The 15058-nt window shown below is 41.6% G+C and overlaps 2 protein-coding genes across 2 annotated transcripts; one reads left to right on the top strand and one right to left on the bottom strand.

The window, feature by feature from the left end:
* The first annotated feature begins 23 nt into the window (after nucleotides 1-23).
* Nucleotides 24-8843, top strand: pola2 (polymerase (DNA directed), alpha 2). The gene is made up of 18 exons (XM_079497736.1): nucleotides 24-463; nucleotides 654-778; nucleotides 966-1066; nucleotides 1176-1239; nucleotides 1464-1573; nucleotides 2019-2218; nucleotides 2496-2584; nucleotides 2715-2867; nucleotides 3638-3700; nucleotides 3852-3903; nucleotides 4140-4264; nucleotides 4777-4815; nucleotides 5228-5301; nucleotides 6479-6587; nucleotides 6801-6907; nucleotides 7218-7274; nucleotides 7388-7514; nucleotides 8529-8843. The coding sequence occupies exons 1-18, from the start codon at nucleotides 376-378 to the stop codon at nucleotides 8679-8681; spliced, it is 1836 nt and encodes a 611-aa protein (XP_079353862.1). The 5' UTR covers nucleotides 24-375; the 3' UTR covers nucleotides 8682-8843.
* A 456-nt stretch (nucleotides 8844-9299) lies between these two features.
* On the bottom strand, nucleotides 9300-14172 carry LOC306917965 (uncharacterized protein; the record flags this gene model as incomplete). The annotated part of the gene is made up of 10 exons (XM_079496012.1): nucleotides 9300-9437; nucleotides 9531-9565; nucleotides 9693-9854; nucleotides 9969-10796; nucleotides 11199-11346; nucleotides 11467-12006; nucleotides 12149-12242; nucleotides 12679-12738; nucleotides 13447-13606; nucleotides 14165-14172. 10 exons carry the CDS (start codon nucleotides 14170-14172, stop codon nucleotides 9340-9342), a joined length of 2133 nt encoding a protein of 710 aa, XP_079352138.1. The 3' UTR covers nucleotides 9300-9339.
* Between the last annotated feature and the right edge of the window lie 886 nt (nucleotides 14173-15058).

Raw genomic sequence — 15058 nt, 5'->3', positions numbered from 1 at the left:
CGTAAAAAACACTAAAGGAAGTGTCACGTTTTGCTTTGTGACGCAAATTCCGGCCGCCAACGACAGACGGGAGCACTTTTCCCGCGGCAAAATGAAAAGTACAGTGACAGCAAATTGATTTCGATATTATATTGTTTTGTTATTATGCCGAATTGAATGGTTGTTTTGTTTGAATGGCCTTTTCCAGGAATTGAGAAGTGTAGCATTTGTAAAGGGAATCGCTTTGTTATGACGGAGAGGAAAGGCTAAACTAGCAAGAGACCATCACAACATTGATCTCCTGCTGTCTTTCATTCAGCTGCTGTTTTGTACGAGCACTTGGACTGACATTTAAGACATTAAATCGGCTAACTAATCGAAATATTACATAAAGCAATGGCGTCGATGGTCACCTCAGAAGGTTTAAAGGCAGAACTGGACGTATTCGACATAGCGTGCGACGATGATTTGGTTCTGGACAAGAGTAAGTAAATGGGGTATATACATACTGGTTAGGTTAACGCACACAATGTTAATATTTGACAAATGTAGTTCCACTAATTAGATTTATGACATGATTGATAGTTATTATTTTGTCAGTTGTACTCTTTCTTGATCGATTATTGATGATAATATTATTATGTTCTCTCTGACTCTTTACTTTAATCATACAGTGGTGGAGCAATGTATTTGTAACAGACTGGAGGCAGAAGACATTGTACCAGAATGGGTGGCTTTCAGCACCACAAAAAATGGACTCAAACTCAGCATAGACACCTTGGAACAATTTGAACATGAGGTAAGATAATCAGACATTGTTTCTGTTTGAGTACCATGTTCAATACTATGCTGGAAGTAGAAGTAGTCAATAGACTCAATTCACATACTTTAAAATAATCCTCCTCTGTTGCGTTTCATGTTGGCTATGTTATATTTGTTGCACTTTCTTGTTTGTGAGTGACATGTATGGTGTGGTTTCTGCACAGATTTTAACCAAGAAGCACAAAGCAAAACAAAGCGCAAAACAAACCTCAAAGAGGGATGACATGCAAAACAGAACTAGAGACATCCACTCATTGCAGGAGTTGTATCCTTTCCACTGCACACAAACACACTATGCAGCAATTCTTCTTAAAGTTGTATCTGCCTATCTGGTGATGTCGCTAGTATGTTATGCCTTGACGTAATTTGTCCAGAATTAAAGCAGAGGAGGAGGAAGAGAACCTGCTAGACTCCTACTCCTACTCCACTCCTGCTAAGGTGAGCTCTCATTTAGACTCGGTCAGAAATCAAAAGTCAACATTACATCTGAAATAATTCATTATATCATGGACTTGTATTTTGAAATAATAGCCCGAAATTGTTCAGAAACAGCAAATTTGATGTCAAGTCAATGAAACTTGTAGTTCCATGCTACGGACAATCTCATTTTCTATTTAATGTTGTATTCATTCCCAGTTTCCTTGGTGTGTTTTTGCATCTAGAGTTCTCAGAAACGTCCTCTGACTACCCCAGAGAATCCCCACTCCAAAAGGAGTGCAGCTCTGTTAGCTAGTCCAGGACTTCTGCTGTCCCCTGCCAGCTTCTCTCCCAGGTACACAGCAAGCAACACAAGCCAGCTGTCCCATTACATTCCTGAGGCCGATTCTACAAATGTCTTCTAAATCCTTACCAGAAAACCGTATGTTATTATATCAAGTGTTCCTCAAGCGTTTTCATGTCAAGGACGCCCAAAATGATTTGGCTGCGGATCCACATCTGAAAATATGTTTGTTCCAGGCTGTTTATTTTTATTATTACCTTCTAATAATACACATTTAAAGATTTTATTTTAAAATGTTCGCTTAAAAATATATGCATTTTAAAAGATTTGCACAAATTTTCTAGATTTTGATTAGCCAAAATATAAAATGGTTAAAGTGGTGCAGATGCTTTCCTGGTTTTAATGGGTATACAGTAAATATTACTGGGATCACTTACTGTATGTAAGCCTTGTAAGGGATTTTTATAATGTACTCTCTCTCTCTCTCCCTCTGTAGTGTAACTCCTTCTCAGAAGTACAACCAGCGTGGGGCTAAGGGAGAGGTTGTGGTAACGTTTGGAGCTGTCCAGGGCACTCGCTGGTCTGGGAGGAAGAGCCAGGGACATGCGGTCCAAGTAGGGCTCCTGGAGGCCCCAGAGGACACGCTGCAAACCACCTACAAGTACATGTTCCAGAGGCTCCGTGACATCAGAAATGGTGAGAGCCAAAAGTGAAGATCTGCCTGTATTAGTGTATAAAGTTATGTTCTTTTACTTTTATTTATTTGGAATGAATAAAGTGTGGGTAATTTAACATTGTATAATGTATTCCAACTGGTGGGTTGTTAATTGTAAAAGAAAGTTCCTCTTATGCTCTTCTATTTAGTATAATTTATTTATAATAATAAAGAAAGACACAACCATACTAGAAGAAAGTAGTAGATGGAGAGAAGTTGTCGAGTCTTATTGAGGTTTTACATGTATGCCATTTCCAGTGTTGACTGAGAAGATTGAAGAGCTTGGGGAGGAGCTGAAATCTCACTTCAACATTGAGGAGTTTTCACCTGCCTCTCTACCTGCTCAGGTACTGCAGAAATCCTGGTGGAAGTGATTGACGCTTAAAAAAGAAAAGAGGCAGCGTTGTCCTTGTAAAGATTACTTAGCATTTGTGTGCATTTGTACTTTGTATACTATCTCCATCTCTCCACCTCTAGGACAGTGTAACTGTACTGGGTCAGGTGTGCTGTGACAGCAATGGGAAACTCAATGCACAGTCTGTTCTCTTGGAAGTGGGACCAGAGCAAGGTGGTCAGCAAGTACCTGTGGACCTATCGGAGCTCGGAGAATACTCCTTATTTCCTGGTCAGGTGAGCAGAGGGAACTCATAAGTTAGATCATGTTACTGATGTGGCCAGTGTAGAACACCCACCACATTGTGATGATATGAAAAATGCAGCGTTGATGCATGCTCTGACTGTTAAGGTCACTTAGATATGTGTTAACGGCACCCCACAAAAATCACAGGTGTATCAATAGTTAAGAGGTAAGGAACTAGGAACCAACATTGAGGGGTGGTTTCTCCTTTGCCTATGCACTGAGGTCCGTGTGCAGCAGGTTATTGGACCACCCAGAGTAACAAGAGCATGCCATGGACCTGGGAATGAGTGTCACCCAGCGTCTGACCGAGAACTCTGACAACAGTTCATGTGAATAGGTTAATAATCAAGCACACAAAACAACTGGTGGAGTGAGACATGACACTGGTATACAGTGAGAAAGGGTAACGATTCACCACTGGCTGCATGTAGCTAGTCTCAATGCAAATGCTGCTGCCTACAGTTAGGGCTGGGGGATATGGACAAAACCTGATATTGTGGGAATCTACTATTGTTCCTTTGCTTTGAGAGTTTTAAGAAATAATCATAATTAATTCCTATATAATAACTAATTGAGTGGGTAAAGGCAAATAAGAGAACAGATGGGTGAGTTGAGAAAATTACATAACTTGATTAAAAACGACGCTTATGCTATATCACAATCTTTAATCTTAAACGGATTCTGTGTTGCAAAAATATAATTAAATTGAGCTGAGCATTTGCCTCTCATTACAACTCTCCTACATCTGTCCTCTTCCCAGGTGGTCGTGATGGAAGGAATGAACACAACAGGAAAGAAGCTGGTGGCTACTAAGCTCTATGAGGTCAGTGGCACAGTGCTTGACTGGGTCAGACTTGTTAAGTGCTTACCTCACCTCACCCATACAATAATTCTTGAAACCCCATGATGACATCTAACGTAAATCTTTCCAGTACAAATCTATTGATTGCATGCATCATCTTCTATCTTTTTAGGGAGTTCCTCTTCCTTTTTATTCCACAGAGGTGAAACAGGAGATGGATCATGGTAAGGAACACATGCCATGGGGAAGCACATTGTTGTGGGCATTGCACTGGAACTCTGAACGGACCTGTTTCCTGTATAGATATCTGTCAGTAACACTGTACTTCCCCAGAATTTGAATATGAAGCGATTTATGTCAAGTTTGTAAACATATAATCATAATGAATACCAAACAACTCACCCCTTTACCAACTTGCCCCTGCTTTAACTGTATTGATGTTTTCCTTACTCTTACACAGTCCCTGAGTCATTGAGCGTGCTGGTGGCATGTGGACCATACACTCCTTCCAATAGCCTGACCTTTGACCCTCTCCTCGACCTGATCAATGTCATCGTCAGAGACCGCCCTGATGTTTGCCTGCTGGTGAGTTCCTGCATTCTCTTGCACTTTCTCGCTCTCTGGTTCTCACGTACAAGTTTTGCGAGTATTCCCTCTTTCTTATCAAATGCCACCAAACATCAGTACTATCCCCCAGTCCTCCTGTCTCCCCACAATTCCAGCTCGATTCCATGAATGGAATGTCTTTTTTTTTTTCTCCATTCATTGTGACAATTAATTGGGAAGGTACGTTAAGCCTGTGCCACCCGAGCTCCAACATTCTTGTCATTAACTAGTTCCTTGTGCTGTTTAAACCGACCCCACGGAAGTGTTTTTTCAGGGGTGTTCTAGCCTTTTGATTGTCCACAGATTATAGTGTAGAGTGAGAGGAAACGTGGCGAGAGAGTGACCCGATATTCACTGAAGATTTAACTATGTGCAACTACACATAGTTACTACAGACTACAGACACAAGCAACGACAGAGATGCAGTCTTCAAATGACTTTCTAATTTATGTGTTTGTTACTGAACTAATCTCTTTTTCTATCCTGTATAGCTGGGCCCCTTCGTGGATTCTAAACATGAACAGATTGAGGTACAGTTTTCATTACCACTGATGCAGCTATTAGATAAATCATATCCAGATCCCTACATTATTTCTTTATTTAAGTTACTGGTAATGTATTCTCTTGTAGCCAGACAATCAGATCTCCAGCAACATCTGGTGGTGACATCTAAATTAAATTGTTGATAGAACGGTGGCAAGCAAAGCTTGCTTTGGAAAAAATAAACATCACTGATCACCGAATATGAAGGATTGTCTGAAAGTCTCTGCATTGGTTCAGCAATGCAGTTATTTTTCAAATCTCAGAATTAATTTGTTTCCACCCAGTTCAATTGAATGTAGATGTCACCAGATCTCTGATTGTCTGGCTACGTGAGGTGCATGGCTACATATACTCAGCAGTTACTTACTTGACTATCAACACTGTCTATTTCCTTAATAGAAAGCACAGGTGACTGAGACATTTGAGGCCATTTTCTCCAGGTGTGTGGAAAGCATCGTGGAGGGCACCAAAAGGTACATTTTCTTCTTGGGCACAGTAACATCTTTGGTGTACACTCACTGATTGTGAAGCCTGGGCACTGGACACCTGAACATGAAGGAGTTGAAGCTCGACTCCTGATTTTTACAGTTTTATTTGTAATCTGTCAACGTGAAAACTGAAAGAAAACATACAATACATGCATCAAAGGTCAATCAATAATCATTACATCTGCAACAATAAACCTGACAATACATCTATAGACATATCAAATTAAATCACATTTATGCATTGGCATTGCACATTTCTCATACATAGCCTACATTTCTAATCTACACAATGCATCCAGAATCATAAACCACCAGCCCACCATAATACACAATAGATTGAGAGACAATAAAACTCAATATAAGAATTATAATAAACACTAGTGAAGTGGCCAACAGTACAGAGAAAACATCCAAACAAAAATACCCTTTTCCCCTTTCCAGCTAGGCACTAAATCATTGAGGTTTTTTTTTATTTTGATCTCTTTTAACCTTTTGGCTAATCTTCCAAGTCAGGAATAAATTAAAACATTACACAATACATTACATTAAAATACATAGCATTTAAAAAATACATTACAAAATACACTGATGCTAAAAGACAGCAGTCGAGTATCACAGCGTAACAAAAGTACCTACTGTATACCTCTAGTCGTCTACTCACTCATTCGCACACACTCACGCACACACAGGCACAGCATATGCCTGCCCACAGACGGATACAGTACATTCACCTATCTATAGTGGACTATGCATGGCAGGGTCGTCCTCTTCCCTGAGCCAGCTGAAAACCTGACCTGACCGAGGTCTGAACCGTTCGTCTCTCTCAAGGTCCGTTCATCTGTTCGTCTAAAAGTTACATGTCCATGTGGGGATCGCACCAAACATTACTTTTGTTTGTGCGATTCCGCGTACCGTCCGTCCATATTACCAAACAATTCCTCCCGCTGCGCATGCCAAGCTGGACTTAAATAGCCCTCTTGTGACGGCCGGAAGGAGCTGGCCTCCGCTTCCGGTTATACCCTTCAAAATAAAGGTTTAGCCTTCTCGGGGTCTGTTACACCTCGTGCAACGGCAATGCTCTGAACTAAGCTGCAATAATAAACTGCATGCATGTTTTTGTAGCAATTATGTTATGTAACCCAAGGCTTCTCCTCTGCTGTAGTGTTGGCTGTCGACTGGTGTTTGTGCCGTCGCAGAGGGACATTCACCACCACTTCATCTACCCACAACCACCCTTCACCCTGCCAGACCTCAGCAAAGATCAGGCTGAGGTCAGACACATATGCAACTGTACAATCATACATCTTTGTTGTTGTTTCTCTATTTTCCACTTTGTCCTCCTGACCTATAGTATGACAAAAATAACCATTCTACAAGATCACAACATTTCCCGATGCAACAAATGGGCTACAATATTAGCAGTGACTGGGGGCTACAAAATGAGCAGTGAATTTAACAACAAATTATTAATGTTTGTTATACAGCGAGTGACCTTGGTCCCTGACCCTTGCACCCTGCTCATTGAGGGCGTGACCTTTGGCCTAAGCTCCACTGACATCCTATTCCACATGGCTGGAGAAGAGATCAGCTGGTGAGGAAGTGTCTGTTTGCACATATAGAAGTTAAACTTCTTGTTTTCACAAAGGTTTATGACCTTCCCCAGTGATGGGGTGAGGTAAAGAGAAGTGAGCCACTACATTATATCACCAAAAATGTGAAGGAAGTCAAATATTCACATCCACAGGTGACACTGCTACTAGAGTCTAGTTCTAGTAGTCTACACACTTATATTATGTTTTATCATCATCAAAAGATAAACATTTCGAGCAATGCAGTATCTGGATCTCTTTCTTTTAGTAGCCGCTGCTGTTATCGTCATCAACCATTGTTTTGTATTTCAGTGCTGCCGGATCTGACAGATTTTCACGCATTCTGAAGCACATGTTGACCCAGAGGAGGTGAGAGAAACGAACATCTAAACGGAATCCACAATAAGCATTACATTTACAGCCTGTAAACATGTTGACAACTCCCCTGTCCCCTTTTCCCTTCACCATGTGTGGATGAACAGCTATTACCCACTCTACCCTCCCGTGGAGGACATGAACATGGACTATGAGAAGTTCCAGAGCTACGGCCAAATGCCCCTCACCCCCGACGTTCTCATCGTTCCCTCTGAGCTACGCTACTTCATCAGGGTACCCAGCTTCCTTCCTTTTGCTGTAACACCCTTTGCTTCCTCTCACTTACACACAGTTTGCAAACAATTTATCTATTTGATCAAGAAATGAAATTCATTGTGTTTGTAAACTAAATTGTTGCAAGAACATGCAAACACTTGAGGCAATGCAAACAGATTGTTTGAGATTTTAGCATTGGCTATTTAAAATAGCAGATATACAAGCTCACAGTGCGTCACATTGTGCAACGAGCTTATTCATCTGCTATTTTTATGAACATTTTGGAAAAATGTTACGTGTGAGAACTACTGATTTAGAAGGCATTTGTAGGCCTCGGGTCTTAATTGGTTAAAGACAAAAGGCAGATTGTGAACTCCTCCACATCCCCTTTCCAGTCCAAAAAGCGGAACGCTTTAATTATTTCTTTTAAAAAAACAAAATAAAAAGTTGGTCACAAAAAAAAAAAAAGCGGAACGGAAGCCCCCAAAAGCATCATCCAATTGACTCTCGAAATAGAATGGCATGTGAAAGAGGGTGTGTTCTATACATTCAGGGATGTAAAGCTTTGACGATTTCCCTGCACAAGGATCTTTGAAAGATTTTGAGAGTTGCTCAAATCGAGAAATTGAAATGGGACAATAATATAGTGAAGTGGCTCTTTTGTCGGTTCCAAACATTTCTACAAAAGTTAACAAAGCACCCAGACTATGGCTGTACGCAGGCAAAATACATCAATGTCCACAGGTTGAATGTCAGGTTTTTGGTTTGCATTTACTTCCATTAAAATGCATGATACAAACCTTCACATGGCATTATTCTCTGTGTTCTCTGTGCTGCTGTTCTATTTGTGCTGGTAAAAAACGTTTGTCCACCCAGGTGCATGCCCTTATAGTAATATTACAATGACAATAATGAGATTGAGACCATATAAACTGAATTATTTTCACTCCATTATGCACACGTGCATACACTAAATCTTTTTGTCTTGAATGATTATGCAGATTTCAACAAAATGTGTCCATGTGTCCGCAGGATGTGATTGGCTGTGTGTGCGTCAATCCAGGGCGGCTGACCAAGGGGCAGGTGGGTGGAACCTATTGCAGACTGCTTATCCAGCGCAGTGCCCCGTTGGAGGATGGGAAGAGAGCCAGCCCCTGTTTAGCAGGCCAGGTGGTGAAGATTTAATGAACATTGAGAAATTGGATCATTATCACTAATTGTTGTGTAGATCTGAAACAGAATTTGTTCTATGTACAAAACTGGATTAAGTGGCATGTAATTCAAAACCCAGAAGATTAGAAGCGATTTAGCCATATTTTTGTACTATAAATAAATGATCATATTGTGTACTTTGTATGCTGCAGTCGTTTTTGAGGATGAGTTCCTCTTGCTGGGTACATCAGCCTTGTTTTTGTTTTTCAATAAATTATCTCCCTCTGCAAATGACAACATATGCTTAAAATATTGTATAATAAGGACTCCTGTGGAGGAAGACCTGACATGCTCAGCAGCATATTCCAAACAAATATATTCCCCCCAGGCGTGAGAATTGTAGACCATTGATGTGGAGGATATTTCATAATAAATAAAAACCTTAAAATATCTATCCATGTCTCTTGAAAGGTAATGACAGTGTTGCAATATATTATATATCAAGTCACTACTGAAATAAAAATGATCCCAGTTGCTCTCCTCTACGTTCAGTTTCTTCAAAGGGGGAAAAACAAGTCTGGACACTACTAAATTCTTTTGCTATTGAATTATTTTATTGGGATTCATCCAACCCCAAATGACTCACCGGGTATGTTTTGTTCGTTATAATGAAGTTTTAAATGGATCTGGTTTAGTCATAGAAGTGGTCAAACTCAGAGTCTGTGTCCTGGGTTTCCTTTATCTCTGAGATTGGCTGTTCAGAGAAACTCGCCAAGTCTTCACATACAACTGGAAAACAAAGGAGGCATCAATCACTCAGACACCTAATATAGGCCTACCTGATATGATTTTCAACTTATTTTAAGAGTAAACATACGGTACCTTCGGGTTTGTCACTGCCTTTCTGGACATTTTCCCTTAAAGTACAGGTAAGTCAAGATGAGGTTTGAGAAGGTGAACATCAATCAGACCTGTATCAGAATTGAATTAACTGTATACAGTCATACTTCCCTACCAAACAACAAAACTGTTACAATTACTTACTCCTTTTTTTGCATCTCTGCTTGTGGGGCCAAAAGATATTCAATGTCATCCTCTTCATCACTCAATTCTTTAGAGTAGTCCTTCGGACTCTCTTTTCCATTGTCATCACTGACTTTTATCTCCTCTACCTCCTCTGGAATAGTATGTATGTTTCTGTTAGATCTGAAAATGAAAGAAGTGGCTTTCATGGCCATCATATGGCATATTAAGACATAATCATGCAAGACCACAAGGGTCTTGTATGTTCTATATAGTTGTGAGGTGTATGTGTTGTACCTGTGGTTTTGTGGCGAGATGATACTGTCTGAATCTGAATCTCTTTCGTTCTCTGGTTCTGCTACTTGGGAGTCCTTTCCAACATCACTCCTCCACTTCTCTTCTTCTGCACCTCCCTCCCCCTCATCAGAGGCATCATCTTCCCCCTCTCTGCTTTCCTCACTTCCTACACATCTGTCCGCTTCCATCTCTCTGTCCTGAGTGGTGGCGGAGTAGTCCTCCACACTTTCTTCATCTGACCGTTCTCCATCCTCTTCTTCCCCCTCTGACCCATGTCCTTCTGTCTCATCCTCATCATACTCTCCATCCTTCTCTGGTAGACTCTTCCTCACAAACCCCTCCCCTTCATCATTCTCACTCTCCTGGTCCTCCTCTTGCTGGCTGCTCTCTTTGTTTTCGTCCTCTTCTCCTATTTCCTCCTCTTTGCCTTTTTCTCCCTCATCTGCCGACACACTCCTCTGTTCGGCGCTGATGCTCTTCTCGCTCACTGTGTCATCTGTATCACCATTGTCTCCTGTCCTTGTGTTGACACTTTCTGACTCCTGTATGTCACTCACTGACTCTCTGTTACTCACCGATTGGTCTTCAGGACTTGGATTCCCTGATATTTGACTCACAGGTTCTTCTGATTGACTTAAGGACTCTGTACTAACACTTGTCTGACTCCTCGAGTGACTCCTCTTACTCCTGTTCTTCTCCCTGCTCTTCTCCACCCTCAAGGGGGTGACTGACTGACCCACACTCCTCATGATCCTGCCATTGCTTATCTCCAACGATCCGTCGCTTTCTGAGCTTTGGTCCACAGAAGCTGGGGCAATGGCAGCTGCACTAAGAGTCCCAGATGACCAGTGAGTGACAAAGAAAAGAGAGAGGGATGACATATGGCATTTGTTTTTCCTGGGCTTCACTGGCTCTACTTTCACTGTCATGCTTTATACATTTAGCTTGAATGAATGACATTAGTAGGAGGGATAAAGGAACAAGGGTTAGGGTTAGGTAATTGAGTATTTGTTAGGGTGGTTAGTTGTTGGGGACGATGAAATAATATTTCTATTGCTATTAAAGAAGTTGGTCAATAAAACCAATGTTAAATTAACTGAGAAGGGGTCCATTTTTACACTGTTAATTTAACAATGACATTTACTGTGTAGGAAAGTGTGATGACAGTTTGTGGCTGTAAGGAAAGATTGGATTAGAAATGAGAATCTGATCAGGCCGCTTATTGCTTACTGCTGACGGCTGCCTTCATCGTCTGTGGAACGTCGTCCTCCTGCTCTTCCTCTTCTCTCCCTCTGTTTTCGGTTTTGGCTGCTCTTTCTACTTGCTTGGCTGGAATCTGTGCTGGTCACACTGCTTTCATGGCCACTGGACAGACGAACTATAGGACACGGACACATGTAAACACAGGCAAGCATATAATCTGCCTGTCTGTCTAACTATCGATATACATATGCAGACAGATGCAGGCTGTTTAGCCAATGTGAATCTCTCTTCTCACCAGGCTTAATGTCCAGCTCTTGAGAACGATGATCGCTGCTGTCTCTGCATCTCTCGTCCCCTGTGAGTTCTTCCTTTGGCTTTGGACCTGTGCACCTCTCGACACGCTCCTCCACACCCTGCTGCATCAGACCCCAACCTGTATGCTCAGACACAGACGGCTGAGCCTGAGTCCAGGGAAGTCGGGGGCCAGGTGCCCCCCAGGTAAAGGGGCAGTCGGTCTGGGTATCAGCCCAAAGCGGTGGCCCCAGGAGAGGAACTGTGTGACGATAAGTGGATGCGGAAGAAAGCTGATAGGGCTGGACTGGCTGAGCTCGGTGTGGGGAGACGGGAGACGAGTGGGATGAAGGCCGAGGCCCATGGGAGGAACCCTGGAAGTAACTGGGCCTTCTGTCAGGAAAACGGGCTGACTGGAAGCCAGTGTGAGTCAGCCAGGAAGACTGAATTCTGGCATAAGCGGTGTCATCCAAATTGTAGTCCAGGTGACCATTTTGGCTGTAGTAGTCTTTTGGCACAGTACCTTTCTGGTTGTTCTTCTGACCTAAAGAGATGTAAGAAATACCAGTGAGGAGTGTGTGTGAGTGTGTGTGAGTGTGTGTGTGTGTGTGCGTGCGTGCGTGCGTGCGTGCGTGCGTGCGTGCGTGCGTGCGTGCGTGCGTGCGTGCGTGCGTGTGAGAAATGACCTTTTGAAGATGGTAGTTCTATGGGAGGCTGAGTTGCTTGTCTCTCTCTCTCTTCCATTCTCTTAAGGCACTCCTTCAAATGTTTCTCCATCTTCTGTTGAAGAAACAACATATTTTAGACACACAAACAAAATGTCACACTTGAGAAAGTGTAAATTCAACAAAATTGAGGGCGTGCGTGCGTTTAAGGGGCTGTCCTGTCAGCTGTGTCATTAAAGAATATTTTTTAAATAGTATTCAGTCCCTCCAGCACTTTAATAAAGACAGAATAAATGTTCGGGTGAGTTAACATTTCATCCAATTAAGAGAGAACCCCCCAAAAGATAATTTATCTGCTTAAATTTGATCGTGTTCCAATTTAGTCTTCTCATTTTGTTTCATCACTAACAGTTTGTTCAGCCTGTATCCTGCTAATTTGTATCCCAACCTGAAAATGTGTTTTCTATTTACTAAAGAGATGGAGAGACGGGGAGACACTTGATGGGTGATGGTGATTGTTTTTGTTTGATGTTTGAGTGAACTGCAGGCACCTTCTGAGCAGGCTCCTGCCAGCAGGGGGTGATCTCATCTAAGTACCTCTCATAGTCCAGCTGCAGGGGTGAAAGATGCAGATACAGTGTAATCATGAGTTTCAAATAGTCCTACACCCGCCATGTTGAGGACCAAACAGGTGTTGCAAACAAATTAATTAGTTTAGTTAAAGGCCAATCAGACTGTTGTTTAGACAAATTGAAACACCTGTGTTGGTCCCCAACATGGCAGGCGTATAGGACTACATTTAGGACATGGTGTCCATGACAGTAAAGTCTTGTCGAGGAGCAAGAGTTGTATGTTTCTGTCTTATAGGGATAGTCCAGCCCCAAAATGACTTTTTCTCTCGATTACTCACACCATGGAGCCTTGAATTTGTGGATGTTTTAGAGTCTCCTACTGGAGAGTCCGCCACTCACCAAACATTATTAGCTTAGGAATGCAAAAAACGAAATAAATCTCCATGATTTCAAGGCTTCATGGTGTGTGTAATTGATAGAAAATAAGTCATTTTTGGATGAACTACTCCTTTGAGTGTCATCATTGTCATGGCTTTGTTCATTTATCTGCTAAACCTTGAGACCACCACGATTGATTGATTGATTGATTGATTGATTGATTACTTTATATAGGCCTACAACACATTTAAAAGGTACAGTCAGACATTTAGGCTAAAAGGATAACACAAAAAGGTCCTAATATGTGGGGTCAGTTCAGTGGTGCACATACAGGCCTACATGTGAAGGTCTCTGTCCTCTCTCTCTCACCCGTATCATTTTCATAGCAGCAGTGCGGGCCATCATCTCTCTCAGTGTTTCCTGGGCTCTCTCAAAGTCCTGCAGCAGCTGTCTGTTGTGCTGCTGGGCTCGACACTCTCTGTCCCTCAGCTCCTGCCAGCGCCACTGCAGACGTACAGCCTTGCTGCTGCTGCATGGAAGAACCAGTGGTGGAATAAGTACTCACATTGTTTTTACACAAAATATGACTTGTGTTCTATCAATTACACAGCCCATGAAGCCTTGAATTCATGGAGGTTTTTATTGCTTTTGACGCATTCCTAAGCCAATAATTTGATGACCGCCATGGCGGAGTCTTTGAGACTCCACCAAACATTAAATTGTTAGCTTAGGAATGCGACAAAAACAAAAAAATCTCCATGAATTCAAGGCTTCATGGTGTGTGTAATTGATAGAATATAATTTTTTGGGTGGCACACATACACACACACACACACACACACACACACATACACCCAATGACACACTAACTCACGGATGCTTGTAGTTGTTTCTCTGAAATGTTGAAAGGTCACTTTGCAGCTCCATCGTCTTGTGCTGTGAGACACAATTTAGAGCAGGAGACCATGGGGATATGAATGCAGTAAGCTGCCTGTCAAGCCCATATTAGCTTGTTGGATATTTATTGCATATAGGCTAATAGTGGTGGACAGTAACAAAGTACATTTACTTGAGTACTAATACATACGTGTACATTCTTGAATCTTGAGAGGCATATCTGTACTTTCTCTGACTTTGTATTTTGGCCACTACATTTCAAAGACAACCATTGTACTATTGACTCATTTCTCACTACATTTCTAGGAAGGAAAGGTATACTAGCAGTAACTAGCTACATTATGAATGAACTACTTTGAGCCCTACAAGCTAGCCTTTACAAATTTGACAGAGCAAGTAGCCTAATATTTGACCTGGATCTAGTATCTCGACTCAAGTAGCCTATACCACTACTGGCTAAAACAAACAACCACTGGCTAATAAATACATACAGCTCTCAAGAAATGTGACATTCTTGCTAAATAAATCCTAAAGGTCTTACCTCTTTTTGAGTCCCAGTTATCGTTTTCTAAAGGTAAAAATAATATTTGTCTCTTATGGTTTGATGGAAGACTTTAAATTGTATAGTTCAAAGCAGCCATAGCAAAGACCTTGGTGGCTTTCATTTGGACGAAGGATTAACATGGATTAAGGACACTACTCCAGGGGGAGGAACCGATGCTTATCCACCTCAAGCACCAGTAGTCCAGTAATAATGTAATTTGACCTCTAACTAATTGCAAAAAAAACAAACTCAACTGATTTTGCATCTTCAATATATCCTGAATAACAGAAAGAAAGTTGCCTGGAATTGTCTGAGGGGAAAGTGTTGAAAATGGCCTGTACAGTATGGCCACCATTGACATCCTATTATAAGGCAATATTTTCTAAATTTCCTTGTGCTTTAAGTAGCATGTGACATATCAAACTAGGTTGTTGTCATGATGCTGAAGCCATTCCAAGCATTAGTTTTGCATAAAAACACTCATTGGGCTAAATTTGGCCATAGCGACTTGCCAAAATGTAATGAGGTCAGCACTTTTGG

This window comes from Electrona antarctica, assembly GCF_951216825.1.
Source record: "Electrona antarctica genome assembly, chromosome: 1".
In the NCBI taxonomy this organism is placed as follows: Eukaryota; Metazoa; Chordata; class Actinopteri; order Myctophiformes; family Myctophidae; genus Electrona; species Electrona antarctica.
Note: the sequence above shows the minus strand (reverse complement) of the source record. Positions and strands in the feature narration are given on the sequence as shown.